This window comes from Lissotriton vulgaris, chromosome 3_1, assembly GCF_964263255.1.
Source record: "Lissotriton vulgaris chromosome 3_1, aLisVul1.2, whole genome shotgun sequence".
NCBI lineage: Eukaryota > Metazoa > Chordata > Amphibia > Caudata > Salamandridae > Lissotriton > Lissotriton vulgaris.
In genome coordinates, this window is record NC_141689.1 from 1,062,712,610 (window position 1) to 1,062,735,679 (window position 23,070).

The 23,070-nt window shown below is 45.4% G+C and overlaps 1 protein-coding gene across 1 annotated transcript in view; it reads right to left on the reverse strand.

The window, feature by feature from the left end:
- Positions 1 to 1,073: 1,073 nt before the first annotated feature.
- The window catches only part of RIGI (RNA sensor RIG-I), an 818,172-nt gene continuing 796,175 nt past the window's right edge, over positions 1,074 to 23,070 (reverse strand). Inside the window, exon 19 of the mRNA XM_086961483.1 lies at positions 1,074 to 2,452. Coding sequence (XP_086817609.1) covers positions 2,132 to 2,452 — 321 coding nt within the window. The 3' untranslated portion in view covers positions 1,074 to 2,131. The remainder of the gene's footprint in view (positions 2,453 to 23,070) is intronic.

Below are 23,070 nucleotides of genomic sequence, written 5' to 3' on the forward strand. Positions count from 1 at the left end.
TTCCTAATGTACTTCCACAAATCAGAAAGGGGACAGTCAATATTCTTAATTTATCTACTGTGAATAAGAGTTTTGACTGGGGCTTAATCTCTTAGTGACAGTCCAGGTCTATATTAGATGTGGCAAGTTACACATCCCTTCATTGGGGATGCAACAGACTTTCATCGGATAATGTTCGTTTATGCAATTGTAAGATTTTATTTTAGAAATTTTAGAGCAGGAATCTCTCCCTTCCAGTGGTTCATGTATAGCCGACTTCAGCTTCTCCTGAAGTACTACGAGGAAGCTGCGGATTTAAAAAAGTGATCAGTTTCTGACAAAAGCCAATCCATCTTTATATTTCCTTTGTGGTTTTTAGGATGGTTTTGCTTTGTTTTGTTTGAGATTTGTTTGTGTGCTACTGTGGTACAGTATATAAGAGGCAGCTCTGTCTTGTTGTTGTTCTCTGTTTTACTGTGATTTATTGGGGTACCTGCCCACAGAAATATTGCTTTCCCTTACTTTAAATTTGAGGCTTATTTTCATGTAAAAACAATACTTTTAAAAATACAAGCATGTGTGACTATGATTTCATCTAAAAGTGTTTCTAGGTACATTTCACAGTTCTGAGTCAGTTTAACTGTTTCGTGAATAAATAGAACAAACATAATCTCCTAGAACAGTACATGTTTCAAATACTTCTGACATAGGGCACATTGCAGTTGTTTTATTCTCTCAATGGATGAGTCTCTCCTAGGATAATCTCTGATGAAGTAGGATGCCTTATATTCTGCAGGGGCACCCACCTACTCTGCATCACCGCCTGCTTCACCAGTGCCTCCTAGAAGGTCTTCTTATAAAGGATATTTTAGCTAATGATGACAAAAGGCAACATACAACTAAAGCAAGAAACAGTAAAGATTGGCTAAAGTGTTATGGCAACAAATACTTCTTAACTCTTTGCGAATGCCTCGGGGCTCTAAGAGAAAGGGAGAAGAGGGCGGGAGGAGAGAAGGACGATCACTGCTGACGTCGGCTGTCAGCTGTCAATCACAATCTTGATGACCACAAACTTAACTCAGTGTTCCAGCCTTCCAAAATAGTTACATCCAGCACAATCAATTTTGGTAATAGTAGTACCAGCAATATGCAGTGTTTACAGACATCAAAACTGTGTGAGGAAGAGCTATATAAAACATGCTGTTATTATTATGGTATTATTTTTATGATTATTTCGCAACTTCTCCAAAAATCAGATCTTTGGTAATGATCTCTTGCAGTCCACAAAGTTATAATAAGCCTTTGCTTCACGAAATGGAGCTGAACCTTACACTGTTCAATAGGTCTGGTAACTTATTCCTAGTGGACAACATTTACAGTAAAAAAAAACTATGTCAAAGAAACAGTTGAGGGACTAAAGCCCACCCATCTGCCATCTTGATCTGTAATGGTCGAGCCATCTACATATATTCTGTGCTTTTTAAACCCAGGCACCAACCAAAATGTAGTGCACCCAACAAACTGCAAAAAGAGCCCGGAGAAAAAATATAATTTCCTAGAGATTTTTTTCTAAATATATAATTAAATCCAAAGGAGATTAATGCAACAGGATAAAACTCTGGACTGAATAAAAAAATCCCACCAACTCGTACGAGAAAATAAGTAGGTACATTGCTGATGGCAGTTTTTGCAGGAAAAGAAATTAAGGTACAAAGCTGACGAGGGCAGCTTTATTTAAAAAGCCCCAATACAAAGGATCGCAAACTTGAATGCTTTTTCTGAAAGGGCTGTGGAATTCAATATTTTTGAGAAATATTATTTATGCGGTGGAGCTCATCTTGAAGAAACCAACAACATAATTATTATAACGGTATGTCGTTTGTAAAAGCATTTAAAGCAAAAACAAGTAAAATGATGGGAGATCAAGAAGGGGTGGTAAGTATTTGCGACCAAAAAGTACCTTCTTTTCAACGATGGTCTGGGTTTTCATGCGAAAGCTTTGCAGGCAGAAAATAATGTACTAATATACAAAACTTTAACGGGTGCTGAGATGGATGAAGAAGCTCAACTTTTGTTTACTATTCAATGAGTACAGACTTCATAGTGTGCCTTTCAACTGCAATTTGTTCCCCAGTGATCAACAACTAATTGATCACTGCAGGCCAGTCGGTGCTTTCTTGACCATTTCATCCATGTTAAATTCCTTCATTGCAAAATTAACACCAACCCATTTGGTGAACATATTCTGTTCACCTGTCTCAATATCCTCAACCACAAAACTCTCAATCTTTATGATTGGGATGTCCCGAAGAGTGAGATAGTGTGCAGTGATCCCCCAGTCGTGGAGGCATTTCGGATCATTACACATGAGCTTGTTCCTCTTTTGGAAGCCTTGAAATGATCTCGGTTTTGTGTGTGGCTTTGTGCGGTATCGTTCCTCAAACGTCTTGTCGATAACAGCGTGGTGCGCATTCTGAAACAAAAACGCATAAATACTCAAATTACAATATGGACATCAAGGCAGATGTACAGCAACACTCAAACTGCATAATTATTTGACTACAGCATGTTAACAGAGGAATCCTAAGAAATAGTCTGACTTTTAGGCAGTGTTTAATTTGTGCAGATGGTTGCAGGCGGGGTTCACCGGCACTCATCTTTAAGGAACAAAACTTGTTAAATTATTAGATTCTTACAGAGAGCAAGAATAGTGAAATAAATTATCAGATTTTGGCTGCGAGAAAGAAAGAGAAGGGATGAAAAGAGGGAAACGGAGAAAGAAGTAAGAGAAGTAAGTTATCCATAAAGGCTTAGTCAAGCATAGGCAGCCTAGATATTCAGCAAAGCTAGCATTCACTATTATGCCCCTAAGAAAAAACTTTGGACCCCAACACTTATGCTTCGTATTTGTCTATGTATTTATTTATTATTTATTTACACATTTCGCACTGCTTTTATGTTCCTACATTTAGATCTCACCTTTTCCCACATTTTGTGACTTCATTAGCTTCCTCCTTTGCTTTAGAACAACCCAATTTGTATTGAATTTAGTAGTTTTGTGATCCAGAAGAAGGAAAATTGTACAATTTCAAACTAGGATCATGCTCTAAATATGTGACTATGGCAACTCGGTCTAGGCCAAAATAACAGCAGACCACAGGGTTAGAGCACACGGAGCGGAAGAAACCTGTGATTACATTCTGAGAAGAAATACTAATGATCAGCATATATACAGAGAACATCCTAAACCTCTGAGCAGAGGTGTGCTCTTATTACACGAGACATTCTTCACTGCAAATGTTCATTATTATCAGTGACTGTTTCCTGTTCATCCTGATTCACTTCTAGCATGACCCAGGGACAAAGAAAGCTCTCTATAGGTGGACTAGTACAGCTGACCCCGCACTCATAAAGATACTACTTGTAAATCTCTTAGTGAATAGCAAAAAATCATAAACGTACACAGAAGTGTAATTTTACCTTCGTGAAAAAGGCCCTTGGTCTCACCAGTCAAAAGAACGGTGAACAATTCAGGACCTGACCAGATCAGAACTATGCTTTACAAAAGCCATAGTAAGCCAGAATATCAAGGATTAGTAATTTTTTTATGCATTAAAAAAGACCTTACATTTTTATGCCATTTTAAGGCTCTATGTTGAAGCTTAAACATGGTGCACATAAAAACCCCGGCCTCAGGAAGGCAGCACTGAGGAAGGGGGGGAAGCAAACAAAGAGAGTACAGGAAAAGAGAGAGTGTGCGAGAATGACAGACAGAATGTCAGAGAAGAGAAGGATGAAAAAGAGAGGAACAGAGAAAAATACAGTAGGCAACAGAGACAAATAAAGAATGACAGAGGGAGAGGAAAACAGAAAGAGTCTGAAGGAGAGGAACAGACATATATAGGGGAGTGACAGAGAGAGGAAGCCAGACACATACACAAATTTAGACACAAATTAGCCTTTGAGTTTTTTAAAATTTTTTAGTAATTGCTCATCAATAAGTGCAGATGCACATTTTTTTTGATAATCAACTTTATTGGATTTTCAATAACACAAAAATTCATTGGCAGCAGATCATTAATCACGGAGAGAAACATGACATTGTATCCAGTTGTTAAGACAAGGGCTGCCCATCAGTACGAGGCATGGCAGTCCAGCTAATAAATACAGATGTAGAGAAAATAAAATATAAGACAGATCATCACAGTGGTAGCAGATTAAACCATTTACCCCACACTTTACCGAATAAGCTGGGCAACCCCGGGCTTCAAATAGGGATTATTCCTGCATTCCACACCAGTCCACTCCCCTCTTCCATCTCTGTACAGTTGGCACCTTAGCCTGGGACCAGTGCGCAGCTATATCTCTTTTTGCCACTTCAACAGCCATCCCCATGGAGCTACTCCATGAGTCCCAATCGGGCTTTCGATCGAACCTAAGCACCGAGACGGCGCTCTTGGAAGTCTCTGAGATTGTGAAGGAGGTGCTGGACACCGGAGGCAGGGTGATGTTAGTTATGCTAGACCTGTCGGCGGCGTTTGACACCGTCCCCCATGAGGATCTCCTCACTAGGCTACATGACATCGGTCTAGGGGGGACGGTGCTCAACTGGTTTCGCTCCTTCTTAGCCATCCGCCGACAGACGGTCTGGGTCCCATCTGGATCTGCCGAAATGCCGCCATTGGGAGTCGGAGTCCCTCAGGGCTCAGTATTGAGCCCCACTCTATTTAACATCCTCATGACCCCTCTGGCGACATTGGCAGAGCCCTAGGGGGCCCGGATCGTCTCTTATGCTGATGACACCCAGCTTCTGTTCACCTGGCGCAAGAGCGAAGATTTCGATGGAGAAAGTATCCGTGAGTGCCTTGGGGCTGTTTTTAATTGGTTCCAACTTAACAGCCTCAAGTGCAACTCGGATAAATCCGAGATACTATTCTTCGGATGCCCATCGGAACCGGATTGGCATGGCTGGTGGCCCGCTGACATGTTCCCCCCAGCTCAGTCATCTAAATGGGCTAAGAACCTGGGAGTTAAAATTGACAATGAGCTCTCGCTCAAATCCCAGGTGTCTACTCTTACGGGAACGTGCTTCGGGATCCTCAGGATGCTTCGTAAGTTCTTTCCTCTACTTTCCGAGGAACATCGGAGGATAACTGTCCAGGCACTTATAGGATCCAGATTGGATTATGCAAATGTTCTGTATCTGGGTCTGCCAGAATATCTCTTACAGCGCATGCAGGTGACCCAGAACGCTGCAGCACGAGCGATTTTTGGCCTGCATCGCCGTACTAGTGCCTCAAACCTACTTCTATCCCTCCATTGGCTTCCTGTACGGAAGAGGATAATGTTTAAGGCTATGACCTTAGCCCATAAAGCCCTGCATGCCAACGGTGCAAAATACCTCCAGAAGAGGCTGGACTTTTACCGGCCTACACGATCCCTAAGATCGGAGTCATTGGCTTTGGCGGTGGTGCCACGTATAAAAAGGGCCCGACTGGGCGGCCGGTCCTTTAGATTCCTTGCCCCCCAGCTATGGAACTCCCTACCACTGTCCTTGCGGGCCACATCCAATCTGCTTGCCTTCAGGAAAGGTCTAAAGACTTGGCTGTTCTCTGGTTAGTGCGTCTCTCCCTTTCTTGGTTTCTGTCTTTTTTACTGTTATGTTTCCCAGTTCTTTCTTAAGGTCTGGAGCACAAAGCGCCGGGACACTCTTTTGGAGTAGCCGTTGCGCTATAAAAGTCCCATATAACATAACATAACTTGTCTGCCTTAGAGCCATCTAGGCCGTTGAACACCCCCAGCAGCAACCTCTTCGGGTCATGGGGAACCTCCCATCCCAGGGCCTGTTAGAGTTCCACCCCTCTCCAGAACGGTGCCAAAGCCGGACAACCACATACCATGTGATAGAAATAGGCTGGGGCGGAGTCACAGCGCGTGCATGCTGGGGAGGATCTCATCTGGGCCTGGAATAAACGTTGCGGAGTGAGGTATGCTGCATCAAGGTAGAAAAGTTGGACCAGACGAAACTTGGAGGATGTGGTCAAGATTTTGGGTGCCATAAGGTCATCTCCGCCTCATCTAGGGGGCCCAGCCACCCCTTCCATCGAGCCCTGAGCCCAGGGTAGTGGGACCATTGTTGACCAGTATATGAGGTACACTGCCCCCATCCCCAGGTTCCCCATCATCACCTGGGCCTCCAGCAGGCTGAACTCCGGAAAGGAAACAGGGGTGAGACGTGTGTATGGAGGGCGCGTCTGAGCTGTAGATATTTATAGAATTGGGAGTGGGGAAGAGCGTGTCGCTGCTGCAGGTCAGCAAAGGATCGAATGTGGTCTCCCACCCATACATCTCCAAGCAACGAAAGCCCAATGAGGTCCCAGCGGCGGAAACCCTGCAGGGACGAGACCTCACACATCCAGGACCCATGCCAAAGTGCTGTCTGTCGGGTGAGGATTCGGTCCCACTGCACGTGACGCAGGGCCGTGCGCCAGGCCACAAGCACCGTCCTGGTGACAGGGGGCAGAGCCTGTGGCACTGGGCTGCCATATAAAAAGGCCTGGATCTGCGTGAAGTCCATTGTGCTGAGTTCCACGCGGTATGCCGGGTTGGACCATCCGCCCGCAAACCAATCGTGGATCACGATGAGTTTCGTGGCCAAGTAGTAGAGGTGGAGATTAGTTACTCCCATTCCCCTATCAAAGGGGGGGATACGACAGTGCAGGCGTTGGGGCTCTGCCCTCGTTCCCAAAGCGCTCGATCATATTTTATTTATTTTAAACAAAAAACTTTTTAGTTTCTAATTTTGCCTCCAATGCCATTAGTGTGAACACAGGCACTGTCTGCCCGCAGCAGCAGCCAGCCACTCATCAATACTGCTGCCGTGACAGAAAGCGAAGCATGTCACGTGACGTGACTGACTCCCCTTCCTTCCCAAAGAAGCCTAAGTGTTTGCCGGGCCGACAACCTCACAGCCCTAAAAGCTGTGATGTCATCAGCTCGGCAAAGACATAGCTTCAGGGCCCAGTCTCCACCCCCTGATGGCGTGGAGGGAAAGTTTGCCCCGGGCGTTTTCAGTCAAAGCCCGGGATAGCTTACCGTCCACGTCAATCAGGGAGTGGAGGCTGTCACCCAGCCCTTTCCCAACTCATTACAGAGTCTGGTGAGACTCACCCTGTGACGAGTTGGGAAAGGGGTGTGGCAGGTGGGAAGCCAAGCATTCGAGTCTGCGCAGACTCGACCTCACACTTCCTGCGCGTGTCTGCACTGGTGGTGGAACTTTCTGGAAGCAACTGCATGACATCAACTGTACGGGCAGCTAGATGTTGGACACGGACTGCAGGGATGACTGACTCGAGTTGAGTGCCCCAAGACAGTCTATGGACTCGACTGCAGGTTAGTAGGAAAGTTATTTTCCCCGTTGTCGCTGCCTCCTTGTTGTAAGTGTGACCCAGAGAAGTGTGACCCAGATTGTCCTGTATAAATTGCTGCTGGGCGGGGAATGTTCACCCATGGGAGTGGGGCTTCGGTACATTATCGCCCGTGTTCTTCTTCGTGATTTACAAGCACTCCAGCATGAAAAGTGCTGCCTGTATGCCAGGAACGCTGAAACGCAACTTTTCCTTGTTGTGATGAATGGATTTTCACATCGACTCACTGTTACATCTTAAAAACTCTGCGCTCGAGAGGGTGTTCTAGTATGAGTGTGACGGGAAAGAAAAGTGAAAACCACAGGGTGTATGCTGCGCTCGGCCTGTGTGTATGCATGGATGTCTGTAGGTCTCCGCATGTGTGAATTTATGTGTGCTGTACTGTACACCTGCATGTGTGCCTGCAACATGCACACCAAATTCGGATTTATATGGTGCGGGCATATCTGGGTGCAACACTGATGGGAGAGGCGTAAAAACTGATTTAGGACAATAGTGTCACTACTGTATACTGGCTTGACTCGTCTCGGCTGACTTGTGAAGGGCAGGTGCTGGGCCTTGTTTTTTTTCAGTGTTTTCGGAGCATTGATTTCGGCCAACATTATGGCATCCCGTTTTTAGGCCCCTCCGCCAGCCTGCCGGCAGAGGAGCAATGGATGATTTCATGGTTATGCGTTGATTGTAGTTCGTTGATTGTAGTACTATGCAAAGCTGGAAACTGCAGTTAAATGCACAGAACAAATAAATGGTACCTGATTGAAAAGGCGCTAGAAGTACATTGAAGGAGTTGCTGCTATCTTGTTATAAACAGGGGGAGTAGGCTCAGGTGTCTCATGGAGTGAATCGGGTTGCCGGGATTAAAGTACTAACTAAATAATTAACCCACGGCTCTGTTCGGTTGCTGGCAATATTAGACACATGCTTTTATTTTTTTCAATTAATTTAGTGCTGTTATCTAGACAAGTAAACCAGGGGAAAATATTGAATCGCAAGCTTGTGCCTCATGATTTCGGCCATGCCCCTAATTGTGTTGGCCACGTACAATTAACAGATTTGCCACATCCTTTTTAGAGACCCCCCAGTTTTTTCATCCCACTTAAAGCCCTGCCCCTTCCCTGTTCTCTGAGGACATGGTCAAAGGACATGTCACTGCGCCTCCAGTCCGGCTGTCGGCACTCTGCTTCCCTCGATGCACCTCAAATGCTGCGACCTGCATGTGCTCAATAAAGCATGAGCACTTAGACTTGCTCTGTAAATAGTACTCCACTTTCTTTGATGCAACAAGACATGCTAGTCAGTGCAAATACCCACTTGCTGTAAACTATATTTGTCAATATACTATAGAAATTAGTTATGGAGGCAGTGGTCCTTCGGCTCGCTCGCCGAGGTGCCCTCCACCGCCAATTTTACACCTCACCACTTTCAAATGTCACCAGCCGCCACTGCCGTTAACGAGAACACGGGCTATGGGGTTAGTATAGAGAACTCTGATCAGGTGACAGAAGGAGAGACCAAAACCCATCCTTTCCAGCACATCCGCAAGATAGCCCCAGTCCACCGTATCAAAGGCCTTTTCAAAGTCGATGAAAAGTAGTACCAAATACGGGGTTAGGCGACCTCGGTGGGCCAAAGCCAGGTGGAGGCGGTGAATGCAGTGACGAGTGCCCCTAGCCGGCATGAACCCACATTGATCGGGGTGGATCAAGTCTTGCAGAAGGGGTCGGAGTCTCTGAGCTATCATAGTAGCGAAGATCTTGATCTCCGTGTTCATCAGTGAGATCGGGTGGTAGTCCGCACAATTCAGGGAGGGCGGCTGCGTCTTTTGAAATGACCACTATTGTGGCCACATCGGATTCTGGTGAGAAGGACCCTGTCTCCGCCACATGACGGAATAGTTCCATCAAATGGGGAGCCAAAATATCCCGACAGGCCGCATAGTACTCCAGAGGGTAACCATCGGGACCAGTCGTTTTAACGGGGTGTAATAATGAAATAGCCTCCTGGATTTCTTCTAGGGTGAAGAAGCGATCCTGAGGGAGACACAGCAGCTGGGTACCAGTCCTCTCCAGCAAATCCGCCAGAGGAGCGCCCGGTGGGCGAGCGGTATAGAGGGTCGCGTAATAATCTGCAAAAGTTTGCCCGCCTAATTCTCTAAAATACCACCTGAGACCCATCTTTGAAGACCCAGCATCGACATGGCACATAAGGCTGGGAAAAGCAACTAAAGCCTTTAAGTTAGTAGAAGAAAATCTATTGCGGCAGGACATTCCGCTGAATTTTTGGAAGAGAGCTATCAACAAACAAGTGAATGAAATCTCCTTTGAACTTGATTATAGATCCATTCGTTGAAGCTCTAATCTGGAACCCCTAAACAACTCCTATACGGTGGGGAAAGCACAACCATATTTAAGCGAGGCCATCACAACACATGCCCGAAGTAAAATTCTATCCATGAGGCTGATCACGCTCGGGATAGCTGATTTCAACCCCGCTTGGGCCCAAAAAGGGTTCTCCATATCCTGCAGGCTTTGCACCTACAAAAGGGAATCCTGGCTGCACCTTCTTTGCTGCTGCCCTCATTTCAAGAGCGAACGTCGGTGACTGCTGTGCCCGATATGCCTTAATCAGAGCATAACAACATGCTCAGAAGCAGCAACCCTGTGCTTGTCAACCACTAACACCATGTTCCTAGCGAGATCAGCGAAATTTGTTCACCAAATTTGTTTAGCACTAAAAACTCATAACGAGAGTATCTCTTCATCCAGGATACTCACCACAACAAGAACTGACACGAGCTGAACTGAACCAGACCCGTTGTTTCACCGAAAAAGCTACCTGCTTGCCTTTGTAATCAATAACGTAAAGACTTATCCGAACCAATACAATTGCTGGGAACTCTTAATCAATGGGAGTAAGACTGTGGGAGCTGTATTCCTCACTACCCATAATTGTTCTCTCCTTATATACCATTATCCTAATCAGCATATGTACACTCCTCTACTCTTTTTTTTTTAAACATGAAAGAAAGTTTTTTTTAGAATTATCGATCTTTGTACTTTCTCTTTTACTGTCAAGATTTTAATTAATTGTACAGTTAATAAAACCTATGGCTGAGGACGTCCCTCGGTGGGCCCCGGTATCCGAGCGGATTTCGGGAATAATACGGTGGACTTTGGGATAGGACATTAGGTTGTGGAGGAGCTTGCCATTCTTATCACCCCACCCATAAATACAGGCCACCGATGAACACCAAAGCATTTTAGGGGATTCCATTGAGATCTGGCGAATCTCCTCGCGAACCGCTGCTAATTGCCGGGAGGAATCTCCGTGACCGTTAGTGAGCTGAGTTTTTTCCAGCTGCGCAGCCCGAGACTCCAGCTAGACAAGTTGGGCCGTTTGCTCCGTCCGCTTCCAGTGGACCAATCCCCTGGCCACCCCCCAGACAACAGCCTTGCCGGCCTCCCATAGCATCCCCGGCGAGGGGACCGAGCCCGTATTAGTGGAAAATAGTGACGCAATTCCTTACCGAGTGACTCCACTAGCTCAGAGTCCTGCAGGAACCAAGCGTTTAGCCGCCAAGTCGCCCTTGGACCCGCCGGGGAGGACCCAAGATGGATGGAGATGGGGGAGTGATCCGAAATCCCCCTGGGCAATATCGTGGCCCCAGATACCAGCTGGCAGTCTGTGGCAGGCATCAGGAGGAGGTCTATAGGGGAGTGAGTGTGGTGGGCTGCCGATGTGTGGGTGTATTGTTCCCTGCAGGGGTTCCAAACCCGCCATATGTCACAAAGGCCCAGGGCCGAAGACCAGCTCAAGAAGATCCTCGGGGAGGCACCACGGACCTCCGATGGGGTCCCCCGTCGTGTCACGCAGGAGTTGCAGGACAGTGTTGAAGTCCCCCCCCCAACAACTGTAAGACCCTGTGGTAAGGAGGAGATTACCTGTGTAAGGTGGCGAAGAGTTGGAGACAGGAGTGCAGGGGGAATGTAAGTGCTTAGGAGGTTCAAAGGGCACCCTTCAATGGTTCCCGAGACAGCCACGTAACGGCCCTGTGCATCAGTCTCGGCTTTAGCCAGGGTAAAGGGAAGCCCCTTTCTGAGCAAGATAGCCACCCCTCGGGAGCCCCATGTAAAACCAGAATGCCATACCCTGTCAAATCTGTGGCGGGCTAGGAAGTTGCATTGTGTACCCAGGAGGTGCGTCTCCTGGAGGAAGAGAATGTGCGGTGTGTGGCGGTGAGCAGAGCGGAGGACCGTCGTGCGCTTTATTCAGTCCAGGAGGCCATTGACATTCCAGGAGGGGATGTGGGGAGGCCTATTGAGGGTGTAGGTCTTCTAGAGGAATGGACTGCGGAGGGACAGATGTCGACTTGGGACCGTGCCCAGCCCAAGGGGAGCACCCACCCAGACCCGGGTGCAGGAAAGGGGGCCTGGGAAGTGGTGATCTGCTTGTCAACTGTTGAAACAATGAGGGAGACACTACTACCAAGGAGAACCTCATAGAGCGGCCCGTAGGCGGACAAAAATGATAAACTGTTGGGAGATGTGATCTGCTTGTCAACTGTGGACCAATCAGGGAATCATGGCTACCAATGAGAACTGCAACCAGCGGCCCGTAGGCAGCTAAAAATAACAAACTGTCGGGAAACAACGGTCCCCCTCCCCTCCCTTGCCCCCCAACTCCCCCACCCTACACTTCTGAAGTGGAAGCATCTGTCGCACCGAAAACCCCAACCACTAACTACCCCACAAAGAGGTGATTCGCTACTCTAAAACGGTTAGCAACAAACAATCAGGAGCATGGCTGAGTTGGACCCCCCCTCCATGTATACAGATGAATGCCCACAGTAAAAAACATGGAGTGGATAACGTAAGAGTCATAGGTTGGATCAGATCCGGGATTGCAATGAAAAGGTAAACCCTGGCTGGGCCACCCAGAGGGGCCAGGTAGATCCCTTCTCATAGGGTCGGGGGTAGGCCCGCTATACAGGGTCTTGAAGGGTGAAATGAAGATACACAAACTATAGCGGTGATCACACCCCCTCCTCCCCACCAGAGCCATGGATCACGGGGCTCCCAGACAGGTCAGAGTCCGACATGGCCCTCCGCCGGGTGACGTCTGAGCCTGGGGCACTACCCATATCGATAAGTGAAGAGGCAAGGGTGGGTGAGGAGGACCTTTGGTTCGAGGCCTGAGGCAGGGGGTGCCGGGAATGCGCCCCCGGCGAATGAGAGCTCCCTCCCCGGTGGCTGCCTTGTCATCTAGATCCGGTTCGGTGCCGCTGGGCCTTGGGTACTTCCTGGCTAGGCTGCGACGTTGTTCTGCGGGCAGGGGAGGGGGCCGCACCAAGTAAGAGTGGCCACTCCTCCGTAAGCCAGTTCCATGCCGCCTAGGGGGTGTCAAAGAAAAAGGTTTTGTCCTGGAAGAGCACCTTAAGTCGAGCCGGGAAGAGGAGACCGTATCCATGGCCCTGAGTTTTTGCTTGACATCGTCATAAGACCGGCGCTGAGTCTGCACCTCTCTAGAGTAATCCGGGAAGACCATCATTTTGGAGTTCTGGAAGTGCAGCGGACCCAGCTCCCTGGCGGCCTCCAGAATCGCATCCCTGTCCCGGAAGTGGAAGATTCGAAGGATAATGGGACGAGTGGGAGCCCCACCGCAAACCAGGGGGAGAGTTTCTCTTTGGGAATCCAGGAGCGGATCCAGGCCTCAATAAAGGTGTCCGTGCGGCCTTTTTCCACTCCCTCCGGAAAAACCCAGGAGGCGCAGGTCTGTGTCTGAAGGCGGGCCACCTGGGATTTGAGAGTGCCGACGTCATCCTCCACCGTAGAGATACGGGACTCCGCTTCCATTATGCGTGCCGTGGCATTACGGAGGGCCTGTCGAATCAAGGCAATGTCCACCCTCACCTCACCAATCCTGCTCTCCACCGAGGCTTGGGACGCGCTAATCGCCTCCAGGATGGTGGAGAGATCACCCCCGGCTTCCCCAGGCGCCACCGTAGATCTGCCAGCTGGGTCTCGATCGTACTTGGTAAATTGGTCCATTTTAGTTTAGGTTGGGGGAATGGTGGCCTGGGTGGCGCAGTTTCTGCCCATGTCCTCGGAAAGTCAGTGTGAGGGGGCCGAAGGAGGGGGAAGGGGGGGCGGGACCTAGCAGCGCCTCGGCCGCAGCCCCCGCCACCCAGTATAGTGGCCGATCCCTCACCCACTCCCCGACGTTGAAAGAAGGAGGCCTCTCTCTAGGGGAGCCCAACTCTTAACAACAATGGCCGCCCTCAAGGCCGTTCCGGTGGCCTCAAGACTCCAGGGCCCCCCAACTGGCCTCAGCAGCAAGGCCCCAGGTGTCTAGAGTAAGAAAAAAGGGGGGGAGGGGGTGCAGGCACACGCGTGCACCACCCGACACAGTAGCCGATCTGCCCCCACACCAAATCACAGCGCGGCCCGCAGATAGTGGGAAGAAGCGGGCCCTCCAGGCAGCAAGTCCGGGGTAGGTCGGAGAACCTGCAGGGCCCTGGGATTCGGGCACCCTGCCTCTCCGGCGTCGGGACAGTCAATGGAGGCACCACACTCTGCAGCGGCTCACGCAGCCCGCCCTCGGGGACACAGCCGGACACTCCGCCTCCGGGCCGGAATTTACGGCCCGAGTGCGGACGTAAAGTTAGTAGTCTTAAACCTATTCTGTGAATACCGAAAGTAGTAAGTTCATTCTGTGAATCCCGAAAGTAGTAAGTTTAATCTGTGAATCCCGAAAGTAGTAAGTGCATTCTGTGAATACCAAATAGTAGTAAGTTTAGGATTTAGTCTTAAGTTCATTCTGTGAATTTGGCCCCTAGTGAATAGCTATCCATCTCTTCGCCAAGAGAGTGCTCGAAACCACAAAAGTTATATTTCCTTTTTATTTCCTTTTTGACAAGGAGTATCTCTAGTAGGCACTCTTTAATTTTCTTTTAAGGTATTGTTCATGTTGCTTTACTTATTCCCTCAATCCCCTTGTCCCAGAATTCTGAAATCTGCAGGCAAGCGCACACCATGTGTAGGAAGTCGGCATTTAGAGTTCTACATCATCCACATGTTGGTGACCTTACAGAGTATATTTGATTTGCGGAGGTAGTGAAACTGAGGAGCATATTTACAATCCCCAAATGCCGCCGGAGTGTCCCTTTTTTTACGCTCTGGTGGTAGCACCTTTTCCCATATTTCCAAGGTGGTGCTAAGCCATTAACGTGGCTTAACACCACCTTTTAAATATGCACCTTTTCACCGCAGTCCTCTGCGGCAAAGGGACATGCTGTGGGTGTTGCTGTGGACGTTCTACTGCAAAACCCATTGCTTTTTTACGCTGACCCAGATTTACAAGGCTGAGGCAGCGCCAAAAACAGCACCCTTCTAACAGCATGGAGTACCAGGTGTTAGAATGGCGATGCGAGGAAAATTATTTATTTCGCCTACTTTTTTGCTCATACCATGTGTGCTGCATTCTGCAGCATATATAGAAAGAGCAAATCGCCATGAATTATTGTGTGAAGGAAGGTGTCCCTCCCTGCACGTAAATTCCAGCCCGGAGGCGGAGTTTCCGGCTTGGAGGCGGAGCTTCCGTCCCAGAGGTGGAGATTTCACATGGCTAAATACCCACCTCCGAGTCGGAAGCTCCGCCTCCAAGCCGCAAGCTCCGCCTTCGGCCTGGAAGCTCCGCCTCCAAGCTGGAAACTCCGCCTCCGGGCCAGAATTTACGGCCCGAGTGCGGACGTAAAGTTAGTAGTCTTAAATCTATTCTGTGAATACCGAAAGTAGTAAATTCATTCTGTGAATCCCGAAAGTAGTACGTTTAATCTGTGAATCCCGAAAGTAGTAAGTGCATTCTGTGAATACCAAATAGTAGTAAGTTTAGGATTTAGTCTTAAGTTCACTCTGTGAATCGGGCCCCTAGTGAATAGCTATCCATCTCTTCGCCAAGAGAGTGCCCGAAACCACAAAAGTTATATTTCCTTTTTATTTCCTTTTTGACAAGGAGTATCTCTAGTAGGCACTCTTTCATTTTCTTTTAAGGTATTGTTCATGTTGCTTTACTTATTCCCTCAATCCCCTTGTCCCAGAATTCTGAAATCTGCAGGCAAGCGCACACCATGTGTAGGAAGTCGGCATTTAGAGTTCTACATCATCCACATGTTGGTGACCTTACAGAGTATATTTGATTTGCGGAGGTAGTGAAACCGAGGAGCATATTTACAAGCCCCAAATGCCGCCGGAGTGTCCCTTTTTTTACGCTCTGGTGGTAGCACCTTTTCTCACATTTCCAAGGTGGTGCTAAGCCATTAACGTGGCTTAACACCACCTTTTAAATATGCACCTTTTCACCGCAGTCCTCTGCGGCAAAGGGACATGCTGTGGGTGTTGCTGTGGACGTTCTACTGCAAAACCCATTGTTTTTTTGACGCTGACCCAGATTTACAAGGCTGAGGCAGCGCCAAAAACAGCACCCTTCTAACAGCATGGAGTACCAGGTGTTAGAATGGCGATGCGAGGAAAAACTATTTATTTTGCCTACTTTTTTGCTCATACCATGTGTGCTGCATTCTGCAGCATATATAGAAAGAGCAAATCGCCATGAATTATTGTGTGAAGGAAGGTGTCCCTCCCTGCACATAAAAAATTTGCACCTGCAGTGCAGACACCCCTTCAACATGGTGCCAGGGTGCCTGCCCTGGCACTAGGCAGCTTGTTTTTCCAGCACTAGGGGAAGCACAAGTATTTCCCATATTCTTGTAGCTGATTTTGGTACAGCTCTGAGCTCTGACATTTTTATGTAAATATGACCCACAATCTGTCTCGACCATGTGTTGTCTGGGATTGTTTTCACCTAATACTTGTTTTTTTCCAATCTGTGTCTGTCAGTGGTTCAGGGCAATCTCGTGACAATGTCTTGCATGCCGGCTCAATCTCCTGCATCAGTATCATATATATATATATATATATTTATACTTCTGCTGCCCATCAGACATCGTATTATTGTTGTTGTGTTAGTTGCTATAGCTGCCTTCAGGAATGTTATCCAGACCTCTCTTGTTGTGTGTGCCAATTTTGCATATAGAAAAATTTGACTTAGGACCACCACTAATACCTCCTGCACCTCAGTGAAAGTGACAAATGTATTATTTGGATATATGTCCCCTATGGTTTCAAGTCCTCCATCTCTCCATCTAATCCTTGTCATTTATTTTGTTGTGTCTTTAATGGGTTTATGGGACGTAGTGGAATATCAGGGGCAAATAGTGGTCTTTTTAAAACACCATTGTTATTACTTTTTCCTCACAGCTGCCACCTATCGGACTACATATGGATAATAACTAGGGATAATGATTGGTCACTGTAGCTGTGTTCCGAAGAGACCGATCCTTGTTTCTTGAGCTTTTGCTAGTTTTAAGCCAAAGGACTTAGCATCTGGAATTGGTGGGTACCACGTTGCTCCCCGTGTGGAAAGTGATCAAAGTCCCCAAATTATAATGGTGGATCTAGCAGCTCATTATCAGACAAAGTCAAGAAATATCCAGCAAATACTAACCACTTTTAATTTAAAAATGTTGATATGGCAGTCATCTAAAAAGCCTGAGAATTTGGCCTTTACAAAGAATTAAATAGAATCGCCACTCTGCGAATTATGATTCGAAAAATCTATGGTGGAATTATGGCCTTGTCTATGTACTTCCTTAATAGAACGTTTCAGCTAAAACAACAGCCAGGGGTCCCCTTATCAGGTCAAACTCTCAACAAAGCAACAAGGAAAATATATAAGCAACCACATTGTGCTTTCAATCTTTCCAAAATGCGCTCACTGAAATGTTTGAGAAGAACATATAAACAGGAGATTTGGAAGGCAAAAAGGGCCCATCACGAGAACATATGGTCAAAGCTGCATTACCCTTGAAAAACCAACAATACAAAAGCCTTTTGTGGAACAAAGATGTGGAATATGGTAGCAAGACGGCGAACAGTGCTAACGTTTCAGAATCTGGATGGAACACCTTTATCTCCAAGCTGTACGGGGCTCTGCCGGAAACTCATATATGAACCAACGTCCAATGGATTAGTCCAACCACCATAACAATGTGAGCTGTGGGATCAAGGAGAACGAAAACTCTTGTGATGAAAATCGATTAATAGCTAAGTCTATAAATGAGGAAATGGTAAACACAGCAATAGGTGGGATCAGATCAAATGGCTCACCGGGCCCCAATGGCATTACCAGCGCCGCTTTTAAAGCTCACACAGATCTGTGGCAAGAATCTTAACTCCATTGTGGTAACAGCTAAATTGATTATGATATCCCGGCAAAAGAGTATTATGCAACCTTTTTATATGAGTGGCCCAGCAGATTACCCAGCCAATTTTCAGATAAAATAGCTCTACCCGATGTGGAGGCGAATGTTTTTGTAACACGCCCACTTAAGGATCTGTAAGAGTGGGCCACATCATCAAATATAATACCAATTTTCCAATCTAGATTCCGAAGAGGACAATCAACAATCAAAAATGTACTGCCTCTCACATTGCTAGTGGAGAGGGCAATACAGAAAAGCCAAAAGTTATATATTTGCTCTGTAGATTTGAAAGCCGCTTTTGACTCTGTTCCCTGCAGTTTACTCTGGTCAAAGTTGGCATAATGGTGTGTACCACAGAAATTATTAGGCATGATTATATTGCTATACACGAATACATGAGTCCAGGTAAAATTGGGGGATGGCAGCCAGACAACTCACCGTTTTGAAACATTTAGTGGATTACAGCAAGGCTGTGTATTAAACGGATATATGTTGATACCACGCATACTTTTAGCACGCATACCATTACCACGCATTTTTTACAACGCAGGACCTTTTACAACGATTACCTTTACAACGCAATACACTACAACGCAGGTACTATTACAACGCATTTTTATTAAAACTAACCTATACACCGGGTTATGTGTGTATTTCTTATACTCTATCACACATTGGTATTAAATAGATTGGAGTAACAAGATATATGTATTTATAAAACTTCTTTTTAATTATTATTTTTTTTACTTCTCACAATTGGTTATGTGACTTTTTTTCTTTTCACACTTTTTTTTATATATATACATAAATAATCATTGGTATACTTTTTCACAATTCATACAAAATTCTAAACATAGATATATATCTCAATACAATGATTTATCATACATATATATATATTGATACATAAGTCAACAACTGATTATCCTTGACCAATACAAAACTAGATCCAACGCGTTTCGGCGAATCGCCTTCATCAGGAGTTTTGTATTCTTTATAGTTGATACTTGAGTATGATAATGAGGGTTCTATGCGAGATAAAGGAAAGCAGTATCTGGATGGCGACAACTGGGGAGGATCCTGGACAGGTTTAGAATCCGAGAAATGATCTATTCTGGTGGAAGTATAGTCCTCCAATTAAACGTTACGAACAGAGGTATGATCTGCGGTGTTCCCCTGATGTGGAATTCTGGCGAGATATGCGAATGTTTGAAAGTGATGTTTATGAATGTCACAGCTTTGATGGATGACTTTACGTCCTTACATGGCGCACTGTGACCAATGTTAAAATACGGCCGGCACGAATCCCGTCATACCCGAACTGCTGCCACTATTACAACGCATACCATTACAACGTAAGTATAGGTAAGTATATAATATTTTAAAATAATGTAATTAATAATAATTTAATTTTTTTAATTAATTAATATTTATTTTATTATTAAATATTTTAATTATTTATGTTAATTTTAATTTATTAATTTGTAAATATATATGTTAAAAATACCCCTGTACCCCAAAACCCAAACCCAGCCCTGAAACCTAAAAATACCCCTGTACCCCAAAACCCAAACCCAGCCCTGAAACCTAAAAATACCCCTGTACCCCAAAACCCAAACCCAACCCTGAAATCTAAAAATACCCCTGTACCCCAAAACCCAAACCCAGCCCTGAAACCTAAAAATACCCCTGTACCCCAAAATCCAAACCCAACCCTGAAACCTAAAAATATCACTGTACCCCAAAACCCAAACCCAGCCCTGAAACCTAAAAATACCCCTGTACCCCAAAACCCAAACCTGAAACCTAAAAATACCCCTGTACCCCAAAACTCAAACCCAACCCTGAAACCTAAAAATACCCCTGTACCCCAAAACCCAAACCCAACCCTGAAACCTAAAAATACCCCTGTACCCCAAAACCCAAACCCAACCCTGAAACCTAAAAATACCCCTGTATCCCAAAACCCAAACCCAGCCCTGAAACCTAAAAATACCCCTGTACCCCAAAACCCAAACCCTATACCCCTAATAAATGTTTTTAAATAAAGATAAACTTACCTATACTTACGTTGTAACGGTATGCGTTGTAATAGTATCTGCGTTGTAGTTTAATGCGTTGTAAAGGTATTCGTGGTAAAGGGTCCTGCGTGGTAATAGTTTCGTGGTAAAAGTATTTCGTGCTAAAAGTTGCGGGTTAACAGTTACATAGCGTATTAAACCCATGTCTCTAATCTTTTTATGGCCGACCTACAGCTCCATTTGCAAAAAGTTAATGCTCATTCGCCAAATCTCTCAGGTTCCAATAAAAAATACCTACAGTACGATGATGACATCATATTGCTCAGTCATACACCAATAGGCTTACAATGGCTAATAGAATCATTCAACAACTATATTATAGCCAATTGTTTACAAATGAATATAAAGCAAACTAAAATAATGACAATAGGTCAATTTAAACTTGGTACGGGAGAATGGAAAGTAAATGGGTTAATGATTGAATCTGTTATAAGTATCTAGGAATTACATTTGATGATAGAGTAGCTTTTACAAATCATTTCACTAAAGTAAAGGCCAAAGCCACGTCACTCTCATTTGTTTTTAGAACACTGCGAGATAAGCTTTCATGTCTCCGCCATGAGCACTAGGAAAAACTATGAAGGCAAAGCTGATCACCTCTTTGGCCTATGAGCCAGTAATTTTTCTTGACATAGACTCAAAACATTTGACAATCTACAGATTAAAGTTTTTAAGTCTATTTTTAAGATTCCGAAAAATACTGGACATGCTAATATGCGACTGGAGTTTGGTCTGACCAGCCAAATTCTAGTGAGACAATCAGCATTTTTTAAATATTTATATTTCTTGTATTTATCCGACCTTGGGACTCTAGCACATCTGTGCTGGCAAGAACTTTTAAAACATGACTATGCAAGTGCTTGGAGAACCTACTTATATGAGATCCTGCATACTGTTTAATGTTATGCCTTTTGATCATTTCGATATAAACAAAACCACTTTAAAAAAGATATTAAATTGATTAACACGTTTTTATCCTAATTGCTGGATAAAGAGGCCCTTGCAGTACTGTTATAAGGGATCAATTTCTCAGGTTAAAATTTGGAAGATACCCAAAAAATGATGGAAAATGGTCTGAGAATAGTTGCTGAGTTTGTGGTGTCCCAAATGAAACTTTATTACACATTGTGTGCATCTGGCCCTGCTTACTACAAGAGCGGCAAGCTTAACTGAAACCTGCTTTCATCAACCAGAGGGTGAGAACATGCAGCCAAGCTATAATATTTTGCCTCCCTGAGAAATCAGCAAGTCTAACCACCCAATTTGTTAAGTTCATTCTTATAGTAGATAACATGTTAAACCTGGATTTAAAACCCCATAGACTGTGTGTAGTGCAGTAATGATGTTTATTCACGTAGGCACTTTATTGTTTATGCATCAGTTAATTGAATCAGTGTTTACAGTTTTATCTGATTCATGAAATTTGGTGTTATAGATGCATATATGTGGTACCCATACCCCAGTAGGGTATGCTAATACACTGTATTCGGCCTCCAAAAAGTCTCACATACCAAACTGGAGTGCAGTAACAAGATGTAATCAATGAGGAACTTTACTGTTTAGGAATCAATATTAACACAGATTAAGGTTGAGTGCAGTAATGATTTGTACGCATGGAGGCACTTTATTGAACATCCATATGCTCAGTGAACCACAGTTATAATAGTTTTATCTGATTCATGAAATGTGAGTTTAATGATGTGTATACGTGGTACCAACGCCCCAATACGGTATGCCAATATGCAGAATTCACATTTAAAATTCTTGCAGACCAATGTGGAGTGCAACAAAGAGATATGAGCAAAGAGACACTTTTTTTAATCATCCACCTGTCAATTTAATACATAAGAAATATAGTCTATGATGTTTATATGCTGTATCAATCTCCCAATATGGTATGTTACCTCCAAAGCACCATAATATTTGTAGCAGTATTGCTTTGAGCTCTATGGAACTTTTTTGTCAAAGATATTTTTATTGAATTTTCAGTTATTAATCTGAAACAATACCAACAAAAGTTCCCTCACAGAGGAGTAACTCAACGAGTTACGTTGCCCGTCCCACTTTTGACTCCTTTCTCAGAGAGCAGCAGAAATGGAGTGTACAGTTTATAGCATAAAAGGAGTCCGGGGCATAGCCTTCCAGGCGTCAAGTCCAAACAGCACTTCTGGACGAGTTCCACGTCCTATTTGTCAATGCGCGTCCCGAGCTTCCCAAGAGGAATCAGTACACATAATGGACGCGTAATCCAAGCCCCCCCCCCAAGAGGGAACTTAACCAAAACCAAAAAGATAAAAAGAATAGATAACAACCCCTTCCCTGATTCCCACCTCCCACCCCTACCGTGGTGGCGGCAACGTTCCTAAAGTGGAATTGATCTACAATATAGGAGTTATACTTAAAATTGAAATAGGTGAAGGGCCCTAACTGAGGATGGGCACACAGTTGACGGCGACCTCGGGATTCAAAAGAGACCAGGGGACCCTAGCTGAACTCAAAATTCTTGTAATCCTCTCTAAAAATGTCTGACATACGTTCCAGGCTAAGCAATTTCCATAGACGAGAGTGCCATAGAGAAATTGCTGGACCTTCTTTCCTCTTCCAGGCGGCTGCTAAAGTGATCTTAGCTGCTCCTATACAAAGCCACATAATCATTTTATCCGCTCTAGTCTGGTGTTCTAGGGCAGGATCACGAAGCCCCAGCAGGATCCCTGCCATAGTCGTGGGAATAGGGTAAACCAACATGTCCTTTATGTGTGCCAAAACCTCTTCCCAGAAGGGACTGATAGTTGGGCAGTCCCACCAGATATGCTGAAAGTCCCCAAGTAGATCGCACCCCCTCCAGCATCTGTCAGAGGTATTGGGAAAGATTCATCGAAGCTTGGACGGATGGAGGTACCAGTCCATCATGGTCTTCAAATGTGCTTCGCAAAGTTCTGTGGAGTGATTAAAGCGCATGATGTCGGACCATAGTGTGCTCACTTTTCGTCAGTAATAGCGCGAACCCTCTCACATATACATATACCTTGGGCGTGGGGAGAGTGTGGTGGTAAGTAGTAAGTTGTAAATAAACGAAATCACCCCCTTCATTGAGGATGTCTTAGTGAGAAAAGCCTCAAATTTTGTAAGGGGACGCGTGGCTGCCTCGCGTACCTGAGGTGTCAGTGCCCAGTGTAGTAGTTGGGTATAGTGGTATCTTTCTGTGTTCCCTATTCCATAATCGCGCTTACAATTATCAAAAGTGAGTGGGTCGTAGTTGTGGAAT